This window comes from Musa acuminata, chromosome BXJ2-4 (genome assembly GCF_036884655.1).
Source record: "Musa acuminata AAA Group cultivar baxijiao chromosome BXJ2-4, Cavendish_Baxijiao_AAA, whole genome shotgun sequence".
NCBI lineage: Eukaryota > Viridiplantae > Streptophyta > Magnoliopsida > Zingiberales > Musaceae > Musa > Musa acuminata.
The window spans coordinates 41071146-41091890 of NC_088341.1; the positions used below are offsets into that span (position 1 = coordinate 41071146).

A 20745-nucleotide genomic window follows, 5' to 3' on the forward strand; every position below is an offset into this window, starting at 1 on the left:
ATGCACACTGTTTCTTTTTGTTTCCAACAGATGACATTAGATGAATCTGAAACATCCTTGTTTTTAGTGTGTTCTTCCTCAAAAAACTAGAACGATTGAAATGCATTCAGCACAGTTATTTTCTCCCAAGCAAATATTATTTTGCTGAAATATCTGCTATATTGTCTCAGTAAAAAAATCAAACTCCCAACAAGAAATCTAATCAAACAAAACAAAAACAACGAAATCAAACACTACAATGACTGATATCGGAAGAAAGCCAGAAGGCTTAGATAGTGGTGCTCATATTCTATGGGTGTTAGAAGAGTCTGTCATGCCGATTCTACAGCATTCAGAACGAGGAATTTTTTATAATCACAGCACCAAGAATCTGCACACCGAAATACAACAGATATCAAAACTCCCACCTAAACCATATAACTCATCAAAGATCTTCCTTTTATGACAACTACCACATCCTCTATGGATCCCCAAGTCAAAGACATACTTAGAATCAAGAAATGGATTCTATAAGCACGGCCATACCAGTTATTAAAAATATCAAATAAAATCCGAATAAAATTATTGGCGAGCGCAACCCAAGAACCGATCTTTATCGATAAATTCTGAGCAAACAATGTCTGATACATACGGAAAGATAGAAGGCAGAGAGGTGCTCATATTCTATGGGTGTTAGAAGAGTCTGTCATGCCGATTCTACAGCATTCAGAACGAGGAATTTTTTATAATCACAGCACCAAGAATCTGCGTACCAAGTTACCACAGTAGTGAAGGACTCCTATCTCGATCATATAATTCCCCAAAGATCTTCCTTTTACGTCAACTACATTATCCTATAGAGATTCCCGAATAAGAGATATATTAGAATCTCGAAACGAAATCGATAGTCACGGCCATACTAGTTCTTGAAGAAAAAAATAAAACAAAATCCCTAAAAATTCATTGGCGAGAGCAACCAAAGAAACGATCTTTATCGACAATTTTTGGGGAAACAATGAGATCTATAATCACGGCGATAATTCGTGAAGGGGAAGAAGAAAAGGAAATCACATAGAGACATAAAAATTTAGAGGCGGGCGTAACCCAAAAACCAATCTTGATCAGTGAGTTTAGGGCTTTAAACGCCTCCGATCCATATGGGAGCCGAAGGACAAGCCGGCGCCATCGATCTCAGAAGCGATGAGCGGACTGACAAGGCAACGACTCCCGTCGAAGTAATCCAAATACAAAAAGCGAAGAAATTTCTTAAGAAGCAATGCATATTGAAGAAGAGAAAACGAAGGCGCCTGCGCTCACCAACGGAGCAGAGCGATCGATTTTGTTGCAGTGGCGTAGATCTCGTCCTTTATATAGCAAAAACGTAACCCTAGATTCTATTCGACAGGTGTCCATCTATTATTGGTTGAATCGGCATCTCTTAGTTGGGCTGGGAAAACCTTCTATGGCCTGCAATGTTGGGCTCAGTAATGGGGATGGCAATGAGACTTCAGTTGAGGTGGCAGATGAAACCACCTCAACGTTAGGGTTTAGGATTGCATGAGGTTTTTCTCCTAAGATTTAACCATAGAAATCTCTCTTTTATTTTTCTTCTGAAATCGGGAGAAATACGTGATTTGATCGTATCTAAAATAACTTTTATATTTTAAAAATTATAGCATATAAGTTTCTTCTATCAAGTTTGAGTTAACAGACGTTATAGCCTACTTACGTAATATGTCAACTCATAATAAATAATTAATATAATAATATATATAATTTAAGTTTAAAAAAAAGTTAAGATCTATTTTAGCCCATATAGTTTTGGTCTTGAATTACTTAAATCCTTATGGTTTATTCATGTTTATAATAACCCTTATATTTTTAAAAATATAGCATATAAGTCCCTCTCGTTAAGTCTGGGTTAACAAATGTTAAAATATACTTAAGTGACATGTTGACTCATAATAAACTATTAATATAATTAATAAACTATTAATATAATGATATATATAATTTAAGTTTTAAAAAAAATCGAGACCATCATCAATGACAAGAGAATGCATCATCTTGAAAGTGACTATTAGTAGCAGCATCGAGCCGCTACTGCCTAGTAAGCGTCGTACGCATGCATCCTCTCTCGCATTAACGATAAGCTTAGGGGTTTCTGGTCCTACCTCAAGTGGATGTGAGCTGACCAGTTCGACACTAAGCACATAGTGATTTCCTAATTCATCTTTCTCCTCCTAGGTGTCTTCCTCCCCATCGCCTCCTACTTCGTCTTCTCTTGCGCCCCCACCTGTCATGCCTACGATGTGGTGATCTAACTCTCCCTCACCTTCGTCTTTGACCTCTCCTATATCTACCTCTTTGAGTTCATCCATCACTATAACCTTCGTCGCTTTCTCTTCCTCGATAAGATAGGCCTTAATCATTTTTTAAACTTAAATTATATGTGTTATTATATTAATAATTTTATTATGAATTAGCATGACATGTAAGTAAACTCTAACGTTTGTTAACTTACACTCGATGAGATAGACTTATATACTAAGTTTTTGAAAATGTATGAGTTATTTAGATATGAGTACACCATAAGAATTTAATTGGTCTATGACTAAAATCATATAGGTTAAAATAGACCTTAGTCCTTTTTAAAATTTTAATTATATATATATTATTATATTAATAATTATTGTAAGTTGACATGCCAAGCAAACAGACTCTAACACATGTTAACTCAAATTTGATAAGATAGACTTATATACTATATTTTTTTTAAATATATAAATTATTTTAGATTGTGTACGACCAAAATCACATTGACTAAAATAGATGCAAATCTAATTTCATAGCTAACGCGCTAATAGATTTAGAATCCTAGACACTTTTTGTCTTCATCAGGCCAAACAAAATTAGCTGACTTAGTTGACGAATTAGGCCTTCACATATTAATCAAATTGATGTATCATTAATTTATCACATAAATTATTTTGGTGAGGAAAAGATGAGATTCCACATGAGATTGTTAAGGAAATTGCTTGAGTTAGACTTCCAGATAGGCTGCTGTGGAAACCAACATCACAACTCATTAAGAAAGTTCAATACTTTGACACGGTTATTTGTCTTGATCACATATCAATTTCCACTTCTTCTAGTCGATGTTGATCTCCTTATTTCTCTATAGTTTCTTGAGCAAATCTATACGAACATGCTTGCTTGACTGGATTGCATCAGGTTGTAATCTATTAATGCTGCACTTGCCGTCCTCCATTAAAATAGTTGCCGGAGAAGTTTGTTTGTTTCCATGGCTAATCCGAGTTTGGCTGCTGACACACATCTCTGCAGCACCAACGATGTTTAATGCTCTGTACTTTTGTTCGACCTGTGAGCATGAATCAGATGAAGTAATTTGGCTCTCTTTTTGTTCAGCATTTATGATCACAAACAACTGGCGGATGCACGGATGCAGCATTCACTTCACCGCGTTCTTCCCATGAATCAACAGAAGATTAATGCATTTTAATTGAGACACGTTCTACTATTATTCTCAGAGACTCGGTCAAACCCTCCATTCAACCTTCTCTCGATCAAGTCTTCCCTTGGCTTGTCAGGAGTCACATTTCCACCGGACAAAGCAATCCACAAACGAAGACTAACACTATATGAGCGGTCTTCCATCTCACTTTCAGTGCCGAACGAATTCCTCCTCCATCTTCTCTCCCTCATGCTTTCCATTGTCGAATTCTCAAAGCCATAGAGACCGGTAGAGAAAATAGTGCATGAACAGCTCCTCTATAAGTGCACCACTTCTCCTCCTGTAACCCAACACCGGAGCAAGAAGACCATGAGCCTCCACAAGTCCCACTCCCTGGTGAACATCCCCTTCTCGTGGGAGAACCAGCCGGGGATCTCCAAGATCACTCCACATGCAGAGGAGAGCTCTGCACAAGAACATGTCCGGCTGCCGCCGCCGCCGTGCCAATCCGATAGCCCGAAGCTGTCGGCGCACGGCATATACGTGCCTCTTCCGCCCTGCGCTTTCCAGCCGCCTCCGCGACAGGTTCTGACGAAGAAGGAGGAGGGGGAAGACCCCTTCCTTGCAGCCTACAGGGAGTGCACCAGGAGCAGGAAACAGGGGACGGCAGCCACGGAGAGGAAGAGAGATGTTTGGGCTGTGCTCGAGAGGTTTGGGCTTGGGTTGTCTTGCAGGAGCAGCTCTGGGGTCAGGGAGGGTGCCATACTGAGGTTGAAGGAGCAAAAAAGGGTTCTTGCCAACTCCAAGGGGAAGAATTACATCTTTTGATCCCTTGCAACACTAGTCTTTTTCTTGATACAAAATACAGGCAACAATTACATCTTCAAGGAGTTGTGATCATGTGAGATTACAATGATATTTTTACAAATGGATATTTGATGAAGAACTAACTGTATGAGTAAACATTTGATGAACTGCAATCCAAAGAACAAAAAGGAAGAAATGTGGTTTTCTTTCTTTGTTGGCTACAAATGAATGCCTTGAATAGTTTTTTTCTGGTCCAAGTCAAATCTTCACTTGTTTTTGTTTCTAAACTGTGATTAGGTGTGTTAATTTAGTTTCTTGGATTCTGAGTGGATACCAAATTATAAGATGCACTAATGACATTTTGTCTATTAGTTTGTGTTGGGCTACCACCTCAACTGTCTTCTGAGACTGATGCTTTGTATACATATATGGAAGCACACACATCCAAAGGAACAGACAAATAGGAAGGCCCCATATGTCGCCTTCCCTCTATAAAAAATAAAGAAGAGTCATTTGTTCTTCACAAGTGCACAAACTATAATTCCTGATGCTATTATTGTATTCTCCAACAAGAGTCATTTGTTCCTCACTGCATGCATGAACTTTGATCCGAGCATCAAAATCACCTTGATAAAGAGAAGTAGACTTCCATTCCATGAAGTTTGGTGCAGCATTTTAGAGTTGAGTTGAAAAGATGTCAATGGCTCAGAGGCTAAGATGTTGCAGAATTCTGATGTCTCTCATGTATGTATCAGAATGAATCCTCAGGTGTACCTTCTGGTTTTGTTCCGACTTCTCTCATCCAAAGATGTCTTCTTCTTCGCCACAAGAAACAAATAGCCCATGGTAAGATCTTGCAGAACACCCATGTCTCTCTTCCTCCTCCGTAACATCCACCGGAAAACAATAACTCAGGCCAACATCATGTAGAATACTAATGTCTCGTGTACCTGACTGAATCTTCAAAGCCAGTAAGCAAACAAGTCTGATGGCTTTTCACTTTCACCGAACTGGAAATGGAGATGAGATTCGAGAGTCGAGGGCGCAGATTTCACAAGCTCGAATCATGGGGAACTCTTCCGTGGCACAACAGCGGCAACACAATCGCTTTAATCATGTATTTTAGACTGGTCTAAGGGATCAACATCATCGTGCATCCTTCTTCGATCGTCTGTAATTAATATGCACATGGTTTGATAGAACCGTGGACCATGACATGTCCAAATAACTCTGTTACGCTGGACCATCGCACCTCCAAATAACTCTGTTCCACCTACCAGCCATTGCAGCAGCAGCAGTACAACATGGCTCTCTCGAGTGGAAACTCCCATGTCTCTGCCATCCTCTCCCCTAAGCATCACTCATCAGCAACCCCTCTCTCTCTCTCTCTCTCTCTCTCTCTCTCTCTCTCTGTCTTCTACATGCTGGACGAAATGCGAATTGCGCATCAAATCATTCTGCAATTTCGAGTCACTTAAATTCCATTATGTGGTCCTTAATACCGCCAATTACGCCTCGAATTGCCACCACATTCTGACAGGCTTGTGATGAACTGTAACACCATCAAGTTTTTCTGATGCTTATCGCATAAATCTTCAATCGTAACCAAAAGTACATGACACTTATTCTTCTTAGACTCAGCATACAATAACCTTAAACAGGTATTACAATAGACTAGTAATCCATCATTGGTTCTGAAGCAATCCAGTAGACTGCAAGCGAGCAGCTGATGAAGCAAGGATTTGTGTCTTCCTGTGGCATGCATTATGTTCAGAGATTTGCTACTGTAAGCGAGTAAATTTCACATGGCGCTGATGAATAGAATCAACATCTTTCCAAGGTGGAGTGACGATGAAGAACATCGAGCACAGCTTCTTCGCTGATCTCCTCAAAGATGATCTGTTCGATCTCAGCCCCAACCTCTCCTATCTCATGCCGAAAGTGGCTCCATTCTTTCCTGGACTCGGAGAAATCGACATCTATCAACTGGGATATATTGCCCAAAGCACATCCTCGACTCTCCCGTGACAGGATCATCATCCCCTCCTCGGTGATCTTCCCACTCCTCTCTGGACTTGGGCATTCGTGAGATTTTGAGAGCCTTCCTTCTACCTCCTTCAGCCAGTCTGACAGAAAACGGTGTGGGTGAAGGAACTGGGTCCTTGTGTTGGGGTGCTCTTCCAAGCCGATCCATGGAGCTTCCTTTGTGTCCTTGGGTGAATCAAAACCTGAGGTTGATGGCACCTCTTCCTCAACTGCAAACGAAGAACACAAGGGAGAAGCATATCATTCGGTGAAACAAGAGAGACAAATGTACCTAAAATCCACATGGAAGTAATCAGACAAGACAGACAAACATCAATGTTGCGTGCAAAGAGGAGGAGAAACAACCTTCATCAGAATGCAGCTCGAGGACTGACACAGGGCTGCGCTGATCGGAGCCGCCCATAGCTCTCCACTGCTCCTCTCTGTCCGGATCACCTTCGTCGGTGCCACAGGAACAAGACAGCCGGCGGAACTCCACAGCATTGTTCTTGCCCTTCATCTCGAAGAACGATCTCAAGACATTCCATCTTCCGATGCCAATAGCTCCACCATCCCACCTCCAAGCTTTCCTGATCACCTTGCCGTAGACAACTTTGTTCAGCAGACACCTCAGAAGTCCGGTTCTCTTCCTCCTGCAGCCATGGGTGCTGAACCTTCTCAGCCGCCTACAAGCACCGCCATGCCAGCACATGAATGCAGCAGCACTGGGATTCATTGCTCTATCCGAGTACCCATGCTCCAAGAGGTAGACATCCAGAAGAAAAGGCTCTTGTTGCTCTTCCAGCAGCTCAAAGAGCCTCCTACCATGAAGCATTGGCTTGGGAACAGAAGCCATTCGTCTCCAGACTCCAAGGAAGAAGAGAGGAATGGCCTAAATATCAAAAGGGAAGACGAAGATGGATGGAGAAGAAGAAGAAGCAGATGCCCATTCCCTGCAAATGTATGCGAAGTAAGAACCCAGCCAAACCCGGAAGGAAGGAGTCACAAGCCTTTAATCTGGACATTCCGCACTGAGCCCTGAAACAAAAACATCATTCTCTGCACTGAAAACCAGCTCACAGGCGGTGATTGGAAGGCTGATGCTCTGATGAAACATGCAATGACCAAATGCCCAAAACCTGGCCAAAAGAGAGTTTTGGCAAGTATCTAGTCGTCCCCACTTGGTTGTTGGGTAGTAGGAGCAACCATGTGTCCATGACAAGAGGGAGTGGCAGTAGAAAAGATTGAACTGATTTGTTGTTGGGATTTGTGTCTGGTGGTAATGGTGGCTTGGCTTCTACTCTCAAAGCAGTACGACGCATGTCATGGGTGGGTGGGTTGTGTCTACCATTATGGGAGAGGAAGTCTTCAGGGTTTCAAAGCCATCTTCTTCTTCTTCTTCCCCAGAGTCCAAACACTGTTTCTACCTTTCAACCTCGAGTCCAAGAACATCTGCACCTTTTCCCACGAACAATCACTCCCACCTCTCTTTAAATATACTTAGTCTTAGCTACAGTAATAGTGACACATGTACATGAAAAGGTGATCGAAAAAAGCTAAAGAGAACAACTGCTTGGGATGGAACACCATCTCCTAAAGTGGCCAACAGATCAACCAATTAAATATACCCTAAATCTGCACTCCTGACAAAGTCAATGATGATGAGAGTTGTGAAAGATTTCTTTGTTAGATTGACTCCCTTGAATCATGTTATCTCTTGATTGATGCAAGTCTTGCACTCTGATATGAGGCTTATTTTCTGTTTGGCATCATGTCCACCACCAGCAGACCATCACAAATCCACATAAACTGTTCATCAAAGCAAGTCCTTGCTAATTAATGCTGCTAAGCTGATTGCTTTGCCCCCTCAAGAACATCTGGGTGGGCTATGCCACCATGTAGCTATTGTTTTCTTTTAATCATTTAGCAGACACATGGAATTAGAGCTGACATGCAACTCCCTGTACATTACCAGGAATCCATTTAGGAATATATATATATATATATATATATATATATATATATATATCATAAAATATAAAAGAATTATTTCCACAATGCACATGATTCTTGAATGTCCTTTTATTGAGGAAAGACAATGGGGGTGGAGAAGGAAACCAGGATTACTTCTTGAATTCAAAGATTACATCAAGATGTCTTCTTGCAAGTGTTGAACTTGCAGAAATCAAGGAGTGTATATAATTAAGAAGGACTTGACTGCTGTTAAGATCTGCAGCCTTTTAACTCTTTTCTTTACAGTCTTTGCTGAGGATTAAAAGCATGAAAAAAAAAGGGAGAGACTTTATTCTGACCCCCAACTCATGTAACTTCTGACTTCAAAGGCAATTTGATCTCCCTCTGCAGCAAACTACTACTTTATGACACAAGCAACAGAAGCAAATAACAAAGTTAAAAAGGAGGAGGAAAAGGGAACACAACATTTATTGGGAGCAAAAAGAACAACTTCACCATAAAGCAACTGCATCAAAAGGAAAGGAAACAACTTTTGATTTCTAAAAGACAAAATATAAATAAATTGGTCTATGCACTTATGGTTACAAAAGTTTTATATATACTTACAAAACTAAAACAATTATGAATTTGCCTTTGTAGATAGTCATGTCAACTAATTGACATCATCTATGCACTCCTCAAGACTTTTCTGTGATGACAAGAATATTAAAAGGTTTAGATATTTTGTGTTTTTGTCTTTCAAACTCAAACTAACTAATATGAGAGTGATTAACATCTTAATATTTGAAGGGACAATTATGCATAATTTTTTTAGGACAAATATATTATTTCTGAACTTTGAAAAAGACATGAGTAGAAGTGTAGAACCTCAAAAAAATGAAAATAGAAAGAAAAAAAAAAATCTATGGCTGTTGTGAGAGAATGATAACTATCTTCTCCACCAGAGGCTGGCATTGGATCTAAAATTAAGCTTTTGAAATGTCTCAACCCATGAAACTATATTTTTTTTAGTACATAAGTTGCTTACTTAAAATTCAATGTTAATTACCTCAAAATGACTAATTACCTCAAAATGTTAATTACCTCAAAATGACTTACTTAAAATTCAATGTTAATTACTTAATGTTAATTACCTCAAAATGACTAATTATTTCTTTTCAAAAAAAAGACTAATTATTGTAGGATATAGTTTCACAAATTAGAAAACATTATGGTAACCCGTTTAGCCGTTACCCGTTTCGCTACCTCGTTTGCGTGTCATCAGGAAGCAACTCGAACGCACGAGGGCCGAGTTTTATGCGCGGCGTGGCCAAGGAGCCAACGAGAGGTCCACGTGGCATGGGATCCACTGCGGGCTCCATTCGGGGGAAATAATAGCAAGGGGGAGAGGGGACAGAGAAGCGGGTCCCACAGATATAGGCCATGGAGTACGCCGTGGCGGGCGGTGGGTGAACCCACGCCGAGTTTGATGCTGACGTCAGGATGAAGTTGGCGCGTTGAGATTCGTACAATCGTCTAAGAATGACTCAGATGCGCCCGACGGCCAAGTTGAGCATAACCACGAGACAGTCTTAATGACGTCTTATTAAGGGATAATTATTACATTATGAGTACATGATAGCCAGTTCAGGAGCTGCTGACACCGCAGAGAAATAAATTAAGCTTAATTTTTCTTTTTTTTTCCTCATATTTTTTTCAAAATAATCGTTCTATATATACCTCGGAAATTTAATAATGGAAAACATTGGATCGACTACATCAAAACTTATGGTTGCTGAGCACAGAATCTCTTAGTTCATGAGTTTGGCAGTGTTCTTCCCCTGCTAAAAACTGTCGATCCTCAAATGGAATAAAGTTATACAAGTGGTGAATTCTTCAAGATGGAAAAGTATAAGAGCCATGATCATGGCATGTCTTTTGAGCAAACATGATTCTGTCATACTTGCACACACAACTTGAGCAGATAGAAACCTCAATTTAGCGACAGTAGCTAACTTATATGATTTAGATCACTATTATTGAAAGCAACTCTCCAAAGAGAGAGTTCTTTATCCTTCAAAGGCTCCAGATTACAAAAAGAGAGAGTTCTTTATCCTTTGCCTTTATTTTTCTTTTGTCATCACATTCTTTTCCTTTGATCACATGTAGCTTCAGCTATAGAATTCAATAGCAGCAAAAAGAGGGATTATTACCCAGCAAAATGGGTTCCTTCAATTTGGAAAGCTTCTTGTGAATTTGATATGGTCGAGAGTACGTCTGAGACCATACCGATTGACTGCTCTGGTTGCTGCTCTATAACCAGCTCCATATACCGGCGAAGCATCCGCTTCTATTTCGTGTTTGAAACATTCTCCCAGCTTTCTCTCGGACTGAGTTCGAGCACCTTTTTTCGACGGCCTGGTAGTCGAAGAGGATGATGAGGTGGAGGCAACATTACTACCTGAACCTGCAACAATCTCAGAATCCAACCACATTTGAGCCAGCACCTGGCAGATGCCTTCTTCAACTTCTAGACTGAGAGATCCATATCCTGCAAACTCAGGATGGAGTAACATCAGGCGCTGCAATAATATCTATCGATATAACCTCATGAATCACCCAAGATTGACACTAGAGGTAGTATGCAGCTAGTGAAGATTGACGGAACAAGAAAACCAAGACAGATCACAAATAATTTGTAATTGCTACTGTTTCTCTATCCCAATTTTAGTAATTCTGCTATTGTGTAGATATTCAGATGACAATAATATAACATATAATTGAAAATGTTCTACAAATGATAAAGCATTTATCATAATTCATGACTTATCATTCTATGCCACCTTGGCAACTACGAGTTAAATTGAACTTAAGGATATAAGTTGCAAATAATTTTATCAAATATTATTTAATCTAATTTATACAAAAACAGTTCATTAATAATAAAATAATAATCATAATAATTATTCAATATTAATTAGTATAAAAAAACTCAAGATGACTATAATCATGATAAAACATAAATCACGTATTTATGTAAAAATAAATATTATTTCATAATTTTAAATGTATGCATGTAAATAACTACACAAATATCCAAGAACAAAAATTGGAATTTAAATATCATAAGCAAAAATTTTACTAATATGTCATATAAGAAAACTACAAAATAAAACCGTAATTTATAAATTTTTTTTTTAATTCTGTAATGACATAAATGAGTCGATGAATCATATTTAATTGGACATCCCAAAATTAAACCAAAATTGGACTGTTCAGATTAGACCCAACATCCAACCCAATTAAACCAATCAAAATTGGGTTCAGTCAAAACTGATTGATAAAAAATTAAGCTAAAATTAGGCTTCGACCAAAATTTGATTAAAGTAGGTCAAATTGGTCAATTCTATAATTAAGGATATAAGTAAAAAAAAATATTTTTGAAGGGCAAAACTATAATTTGTTGGGATATATATTGAAAATATTTTATTTTTGAAGGGTAGAACTGTCACGGGGACACTAACTAGAATTAAAAAAATTCAAAAGAGTAAAATAATCTTTTAATAGGTGAAAAAACTCGTAGCCTGGCCTGCGCAAGGCCTACGACCGTCACGGTGCACAGTCGTCTACTGCTGCATGCCACATGCTTGAACACCTCCACGATCAATCGATCTTTAATGGCAACCAACGCTTTTCAGTGACGCAACATAGCTGTTGCCCATCGACCACCGTTCACAGCTAATCCCTCATCAACATTCCATTCCCATGCACACGAATATCACCACCGCACGAGTCCTTATCAGTCGTGCATCCTTACAACGACATCTCCTTCGTAGGGTCACCATCCGTCGTTGCTACACAGCATTTGGCCACCACGCAACCATTGGGCGACCCACATCAGTAGCGCCGGTGTTCACGCTCAACCAATGGCCCCTACGTAGCCGCTATGAACCCCGACCTTCATCGTTGCCAATGATGCTGGCCGTAGCTAACAAACATTGTCATAGCTTCTGCCTTTCCCAACGACATGTTTGCTATGCAGTTATCGATTAAAGGCAGCGCCCAATAGGGCTGCTGACTTCTTAGACTACCTCACACAATGGCACCACTACATGTGTAGTGCCGCCTGCAGCTAAATCCTACCCCCACAGGCAACAGCGATGCCAACCAAGGCTGCTGTTGCCCACGGTGGCAACTGTCGCACGTAATGGCATCGTCGCAGCACTTCCACTGCCAGCGCTGCTGCACATAGTAGTTTCTGACTGCAGCAGTTGCCCGTCCAGTCTATGGCCGACAACCAATGGAGGTCGTCGCCCTTAATAGTGCTATCGCTGACAAGCTGCCAACGACGATTGACCGATCAAACACGAGCAACATGTCGTCCCTAGCTCTACCTGCGTAAGGCGAGGAACCTTGCAACGCCTGCAAGCAGGCGACAAGACGAACGAGATAAGAAAGCGAATCAATAACACAGACGGATCATTCAAGCATCGTACAATCAAAATCGAATAGCACCTTTTCCGCAAGCGAAAGGTGCTAATAAATAGATCTAATATACGTTTACGATCTAAGGTATTTGATTTCAAAACAACTTGCTTTGATACCAATTGTAACATAAAAATTGTAATCATGCTTCTGTTATGTGAAAAAATTTTAATATGAAGAACTGAAATCGAATAACCATAGATCGAAATTTAGATGTACGTACATTTCGATGTCATTCATAAAACATTTATCTGATCTGCAAACGCATCATCATTCGATCCAAAAGTTACAGCGATTCCAATTTGTAAGAACTAAACTCACCTTCTTCTCTCTTCCTATTTTTTCACAATAACACTATAAGCGATGCAATAGAGATTAAGGGGAGATGAAAAAAGATATGTAATCTCTCTTTTATATGTTGTCATGTGTTGAGTCCCTAGAAAACCCTATCTATATATAGGCGAGAGCAAAGGGTCTAGGATAAGTAATTAGGAGAGTTCCTCTCATCAAGGTCATCTCCTAAGAAATCCTATTATAATTGGACTTCCTTTCTATTGGCCGATAACTGTAATCAAAATCCAATGAGATCTATAATATATCTTATCTAATTAAACATGATCATATAATCTAACAAATAAGCGTGTTAAGGCTAGCTTTTCACTGGACAAGTAAGACTAGCAACCCACTGATGATGAAGTATAATCCTTTTGGTCATTGTTTACATAGCGTTGCTACATTGTCCTATTCTCGTGCTCCATTAATATCTGGAATCATACTTACAATGCTAGCATGAGTTGCCAAAATTATAAAAATAAAGCAAACTGTACACAACAAAAACACATCTGTGAGCATAGAATGAGTTGCATACCATTAAGGCGTAGCCATGCATGCATCATCTCATGAGCCAATATCGACCCTGTTAGTAATCTGCAAGAGAGAACTCAAATATTAAAGCAAAGTTTGCATGGGAAGATGCAATAATTTACTAGTTTTGCTAGTGTGATACTAAATAAATAGAAACTTGACACCATTTTTTCCAAGGAGAATATATTTGACAAGAATATCTTTTTTTTGTCTTAGAATCTGGAAAAAAGAAAAGAATCAGAGTTGAATGTGTAGCTAGGATAATTTAGCTGAAAAGTGACAGAATCTTAAGAAAATGCTAGCAGGGAAGGCATCTAAGCTAACAAAAGTAGATTGGATAGTGGAAAATAAATCGAAAGATACCTTGGTAGACCATACAGTATAAGAATTGCTGTGACATCACACCGTCTGATCAATCTATATGGCCCTGTTATCATATCTGTAAGTCTGTGTCCAGACCCCATTATTGGCCTTCTCAAAACCTAATGATTGTATTTTCACCAGTGATTATGACATTCAATAAAAATATTAACATAATTCACTCATAAAACCACTAGCAAACTGAGAATAACAGTTCTAAAACTGAGAACTCTTACAGTTCTAACAATCTTCTCCTCAGAAAGACAGAGACCTCTAGTTTCAGGGAGGTGATGATGCCCCTGTCCTCAGAAGTATATGAAAAGATTGTTATTACCAAAATTCTAAAGGAACAAAGTGCATGCTGTTTAACTCCAAAGTTTTGTTCTTTGACTTACATTCATTTCACCATCCATAGCTTCATTTAGAGCTTGTCGCTCAACTAGAAGGAGCGGAATCTGCTGTTCCACTTTCATATATAAACCTTCATAGAATTCTTTTATGCCGAGGTAAAGGGGTTGGCACTCACTTGTGTCCATTATTGCAAAATTAAGACACTCAAGACAAAGCTTCCGACCATCATCCAAAGTAACATATTTCGTGTCCCTTGGCTGAAGCCCGGCATAAGTAAAAGACAAAGAGAAAGAGCACAACTAAGCATACAATATAAGGCACTTGAACATAAATAAACAATAGCAGAATCGACCTTGGTAGTCTTTTAATAGTATTATGCTTCACGATACAACTAATTTTGGATCAACAATAACTATTGTAAAATGCAGAGAAATTATGGAGCGACTATCTTTTACCAACCTCCATTCTTTCACAACTGCAGCACATAGGAGTGCCATCACGCTCATGTAAAGGACAATACCTTTGCCCCCAAAAAGGATGAGCCCGGTATTCGATATGGCCATCTCTTATTGCAGGGATCTGCAGAAAAGGTCATTATGATGTATCCACAATTCAGAAATTCAGGGGAGAAGGTTCCAGTTAAGGACATAAATAACATGAACAAAGTTAAACTGGTTGAATTATTTTAGGCTTGCATAACAGTCAGGTGCTGACTTATATCAAAAAACTGTGTGTGGACTATGTAGTATGTACAAGTATGAAACTTAGAACCCAAGAGTTGTAATATGTGATTTTCACAATTGTTATGCTACCATGACTACAGATTACTTCTGTACATGGAAAGAAGGTTAAAAATATTTCTGGTATCGTCAAATTGGTGTAAGCACAAAGCTTCATAGAAGTGTTAAAAATACTTGGTTATAAATGCCATCTACCAAAATCAGGGAGTAGGTAGCTAATTAATTTTTGTTATTTTTTTCCTAAGAAATCTAGCCACTTAAAAGAGATGAAGGTTTTTCAAAGTAATTTGAGGAGCCTTCAGTACCCTTAAGAATTAAGATAACAGTTTATTTTCATGAAAGCAATAAAAAATAGAACTATATATACATGCAATGGAAATCATCCATATGCTTTACTCACCGGTCACGCCTTCAAGAAATAAGCAGCCAATAACTAAAAAGCCAACAATAAACAATAACAAAAGGGCGGGCCTTGGTACAATGGTGAGATTGTTTTGTTCCTTTGTTAGAGTGAGCCTTGGTACAATCGTAAAGTTGCTTCTTTGCAACCTGGGAGACTAGTTTGAGAAATAAGACTACTTACATTGATTCTCCCCAGATCCTATATTGGCAGGAGCCTCATGTATTAGGTATGCCATACAATAAATAAAAACAACTGGCTTATACAACACTTGGATATTTTCAACTGCTTCTGCATATATGTCTCTTAGATGCATAGATGATCTCTCATTTCTCATAGTTGAATATAACCCCTATTCCATATAGTTTTATAGTGTTGTTCTTTCCATGACAATCATCGCAAGTCAGTCGAAATATTATATGCATCTAATACGATAGTTTTTTTTGTTATTGTTTCATATAGATAAATTGCATATACTCACTAAGAGTGCTGTTTACAGTAGAAATATAGAAATACATACTTACATACTGCTTGCAGACATCACATTTTGGGTGGTAGAGTTTCCTATAGCAAGATTTGTGATAAGGACGATTTTCGTACAAAGATAACTGCATCAGATAAGCCAATGAGATTTAACAGAACCCAAAGATGACAACAATGACAGTCAATTCTTCACCTCATAGTCAGTTATTGGTTTATTGCACCCATGGCAACGGAGACACTCTGGATGCCATACAGCACCCATGGTACTCAAAGATTGACCACGACCAACTTCTTTATTGCATCCAGCACATCTCCTAACCAGATATAAGATCAAGGAAGTTAGTTATGCATCTTAAAATATAAAGTTACGATTTCTCAAAAAAATGAAGCACCTAGCTTTCCTCTACTGATCTTAAGCTGCAGGATCTGATCCAGAATGGATGGATACTGAGAACTGAATACGCAATAGATTATTTAAGAGAATATTACAGAACCCTTAAAATTTTTGCCTACAATATGAAGTTAATTTCTTAAAAGATGGTCAAGTTGGTGACATATGGGATTGCAACATGATCATACGACACTGGTAGTTTGTACTAATGTTTACCCATATGACAAGTAATTTGAGGTACATGGGCTGCTGCCAGCCTGTATATTGTGTCTGCCACTGACATAAATGGTCTCACACTGCCATTTCTTTAACAATGTCTAACGTCCATGTCCATGAATTCAGAACAATAATGCAATGTTGCATAGTGCAGCATGCTGCCTCATGACTACACATACTATGGTGCGTCGATCCTTGGTTCCTTGCAGCAGCTGTTTCTCTACACACCGTGGAGAGAAACCTTCAGGGATTGCTTGCCAAGAGATTATGGATGGGGAAGAAAAGGTTAACCCCCTAGGTATTAGTTGTCTGAGACCACCTTAAACAGGAATGTGGGATCTTTCAAATCAAACTGATAAAGCAGATAATTTTCAAACTCTTAACAGATGATATCTTCCAATAAAGAACTTGATCCAAATACAGATCTTGATCTTTCCAAGGTTCAAAATAAATAGAAAGCCTATCGCAGATATCTCAAAAACAAAAGCTTCCCTTCAATTCTTCAAGACAAACTGATAACTAGAAGTAGAGACTTGCTACCTGGTTGAACTCATCATTCTTTGTCATGATTTATTATGGAACTAATGATAACATAAGAGAAATGAAATGAAATGACAAATAGGCAAATAATTCTAAAACAAGTACCTGGAGACTGAAGGAAAGGAAAATGGATTAGGTTGACAAATTTGGCCATTTTGACGGGGTGGATATTCAGCATTCAAACTTTCTTGTAAAGCCTTTGCAAGCTGTTCGTCTTCCTCCAGAAGAGATTTGTCTAAAGAAAAGAAACATATGATGTTTTAAAGAAAATAATATAATTATAAAAAGAAGAAAAAGATTATATGAAGACCTGAGGCAACTTCCATGTTCTGAAGCTAAGAGGGTTAGAAAGTGCACTAAGTCATGCTATTGGCAGAAAGGTAGGAATAAAAGAGATATAACATAAAGTAGATCATAGAGAAGAACCATCTGAATCCATGAAGTGAGTTAATCAGACAGCGATGGTTGAATAGGCTTTATAATAAATTTAATTACTAACAAAGATGGTTTTCAGCAGATCAGTTTGTGGAGACAATAGTAATGTAAACCATAGGGTCCTAACTAGATAATACATAATTAAAGGCCTTCTGACAAGCAGAAAATCCATATGGGAACGTGATATACTAAGATTACCATGCAAGCTTGTTGAACATATTTTTTTGTTGCTAAGTTTCTCAATTCCCTGACTGCCTCAGTAGCATATGCATAAATATCTAAAAACAAAGACATTGCTGATGAGCTAATTTTTTAGAATGTTACAGTTAAGATAGCGGCAGTTATGTTTCTGATGAAGTCCCACAACTGGAAGTTCCTTTTTACAAAAAACCAACAGTTGCTCCACAAAAGAAAAAGAAAGAAAGGTCCCTCGGTTGTAAACCATAGTGGTTAATAAATTATGAGCTTCACTGTTATCACTTCTGTCACTGGCTAGCCATCCTGTGCTCTTTGTTGACAAAAGGGCACTAAGTTTGATATTATTCTTCTCATTTCCTTCCTATCCCCCAAGCAAATCATTTATATGGTATTTCTTATTTTCCACAGAGTTTGTCATGTCTTCAACATCTGGATGTCATTTCCCCTTTATAAATCAGTATGTAGCATATCTGCTCTTCTCAAAGATAAAAATAAACAGAAAAATGCTTTAAAATGTTAAGTCTGGGAAAGTTCAATAAAATCCAGGAGCTTTTATAATGATCAGATCTTCAACAACAATCTAGTTGTCTTTGCATTACATCCATAAGCCATTTGAAACAATTAGCTCACACAAGAATGAAAATGAACAGCTCATTTGCTATAGCAGTGCCAGAGTGCTAACCAACAGTTTTGCCTTTCTTCTGCTCTTCTTCTGATAGTGAAAGTGCTAGAGCTTGATCAATGTCTTCGTCATCATACTCCCGCTGGATACCCTAACATCCAGAATTTCCTGAGGTGTGACTAGCAATCAAAGATACAGGAATAATAGCCTACTCAGATTATTTAGGCATGGGGATGTGGAAGAAAATAAATATTAAATACATAATAAATGCACCGTGTAAGATTGCAATTACAACCTAGATTATTTAGAAACAAATTTTGTCATTGACAGCATTAAAATTTTTATTCCAAAGAAAACATTTAGATTGCATTAAAGAGAGATCCTATAGAGGACAAAGGCAGAAAGTTTTAACAAAAGGGTTACCAATGAACTAGAGGGTTTATTCCAAAAGCCATCATCCGCATGTCTTCCATGGCACTGGCCAGCGGAAAATTTCAAATTTGAACCTTTAAAGAGTTTGTTTAACCAGATCATCGAGCCAGATGTAATTATCACTAGTAGATTCTGCCTGCACAAAGTATGCAAGACTTAGAAAACAAAAAAGTTAAATCTATACGCAAAATGATAAATTATCATCAGAATTTTGATATGTAGAACATTTCCACAAAACAAAAAGGTTGAATCTTTAGGTGATAAAGGCCTTGATTCAAACTCATGTATGCATAAAACGAAAAACAGAAGATCCTGATTCATAGTCACATACCCATAAGACAAAAAAGGGAACGTAATATAAGTTTACTACAGAAAATTTCTCTGAGCAACAAGCCTCTCATCTCTTAAAATTATGCCTAATGGTAAGGAGCAATGCTCGTTAGTTGCGGTAGGAGGACAAAAATATGCAATATTATGCAAGATGAAACCTTTAAACATGCAGAACTAAGACCAACAACAACAAGAACATACAATCTGCAGCTGATACTCCGATACCAGCAGAGCAAAACACACACTGACCGGTTAAAGGTCTACTGAAATCCACAATAATACGCGAGAAATTTAACTGAGGCTCACGACACCTTTGCAGTTCAAAGAAAATGTCAACTTCTTAATTGGCTAAAAACCCACAATAATACGCGAGATATCTAACTGAGGCTCACAATACCTTTGCAGTTCAAAAACAATGGCGACTTGTTAATTGGCTAAAACCCCAAGAACTCATCGTTCGTACAATTCATACCTCAGGAAGGGTTGCAATTGATGCCCAGATCAAATCAATCCGGTATCATATTCCCTTCTCCACAAGAGGGAACAAAAAGGAATTGTTTTGTTCCATTAGGTCAAGGTAATTCTAAAAGATCACAAGATGGTCGTGAACTTGATTATCTCATCAGCGACCAAAGTCAAAAGAAAGACGAATCTTTTTTTGTTTTTTCTCCTTCCTTTTCGTATCACCAGAGTCAGAACCCAACACAAAAAGTGATTTGCGAGGAAGACGACGTCGGACTCGGCAGTCCAAAGAGCCCAAAGAGAACTACTTTTCTACGGCTTTGAGCTTACCAGCTCATCTACCTGCGTCGACGGAGACAAATGCCGCCACCTCCTAGGTTTTCTGGAGAGCGGAATCGAGCTGGGAAAGTGATTCTCGAGTCGCGAAATAGAGTGCGGCGTCTGCAAGGGAAGGATCAAAAGGTGCGGTGGCCCCAAACACCCATCTTTGATTCTTTGCAGGAAGCATAAATGCTGCTGCTTCTGGAGGAAGCCTCGCCGTGCTGTGCGCATCGCGTTCAATGCCGGAATCCGCTTGCACTTCACGCTGCACTCTTTATATGCCAGTGTGATGAAGAATAAGAAAATTTACAAATAGATCCCTAAACTTCAAGTTTATCCAATTAAAACCCTAAACTTAAATTACTTGAGTAAAAGAGATTTTTTCACTCATAATCTTGTTTAAGTATATCTCTTCTTCCTCCTCTCATTCTCTATGTGATAAAATCATATACCAAATCTCCTAAAATTTTAATTGAAACAATGAAATAAGTTTATATTTTACCACATGAAAATTCTCTTAGTATTTTTACAAAATACAAAAAAAAAGTGAATATAATTAATTGTCACTGGCAAGAAGATCTTTTCTATGGTGTTATGAAACACATACATGAAACTTGGATATCAATACAAAACAAAAGCTTACTCCTATATAAATCATATTCCAGGCTCACATATGAAGTCTCTCTTAGCAATTGTTTGTTTTTCATGTGATATTTGTGGCTAGAATAGATAGATTTGGTCATCTCACATTTAGTTTGAAATACTTTTGAGTAGGTTAATAAGTGGTAAGTTGTGAAGTATCATAGCTAATCCATCCTGGGTTAATCAGCATGCATAGTTAATGATGAATACTGTGATTTGCTTATCTTTGAATCA

At 38.4% G+C, this 20745-nt stretch overlaps 2 protein-coding genes and 2 non-coding genes across 10 annotated transcripts; all 4 read right to left on the minus strand.

Annotated features, from left to right (window-relative positions):
* Positions 1-276: 276 nt before the first annotated feature.
* LOC135611433 (small nucleolar RNA snoR8a) lies at positions 277-367 on the minus strand. The gene has a single exon (XR_010486574.1). It is a non-coding gene; the product is annotated as a small nucleolar RNA snoR8a (small nucleolar RNA).
* A 284-nt stretch (positions 368-651) lies between these two features.
* Positions 652-740, minus strand: LOC135611434 (small nucleolar RNA snoR8a). The gene has a single exon (XR_010486575.1). It is a non-coding gene; the product is annotated as a small nucleolar RNA snoR8a (small nucleolar RNA).
* Positions 741-5938: 5198 nt separating this feature from the next.
* LOC103982933 (uncharacterized) lies at positions 5939-7278 on the minus strand. The gene is made up of 2 exons (XM_009400032.3): positions 6653-7278; positions 5939-6516 (listed from the first exon to the last, which is right to left on the minus strand). Exons 1-2 carry the CDS (start codon positions 7140-7142, stop codon positions 6086-6088), a joined length of 921 nt encoding a protein of 306 aa, XP_009398307.2. The 5' UTR covers positions 7143-7278; the 3' UTR covers positions 5939-6085.
* Positions 7279-10105: 2827 nt separating this feature from the next.
* Positions 10106-20079, minus strand: LOC135585153 (protein DA1-related 1-like). Of its 7 annotated transcripts, none has more exons than XM_065105947.1 (12): positions 19879-20079; positions 18748-18892; positions 18385-18466; positions 17175-17304; positions 16116-16236; positions 15964-16047; positions 14759-14878; positions 14344-14556; positions 14185-14247; positions 13952-14070; positions 13593-13651; positions 10106-10790 (listed from the first exon to the last, which is right to left on the minus strand). In XM_065105947.1, the coding sequence occupies exons 1-12, from the start codon at positions 19884-19886 to the stop codon at positions 10471-10473; spliced, it is 1464 nt and encodes a 487-aa protein (XP_064962019.1). In that variant the 5' UTR covers positions 19887-20079; the 3' UTR covers positions 10106-10470. The 7 variants fall into 7 exon arrangements, with proteins under 7 accessions (XP_064962019.1, XP_064962018.1, XP_064962024.1 ...); XM_065105946.1 differs by having other exon boundaries at positions 18385-18475; positions 19879-20077; XM_065105952.1 differs by lacking the exon at positions 19879-20079 and adding an exon at positions 19559-19643 and having other exon boundaries at positions 18385-18475.
* Between the last annotated feature and the right edge of the window lie 666 nt (positions 20080-20745).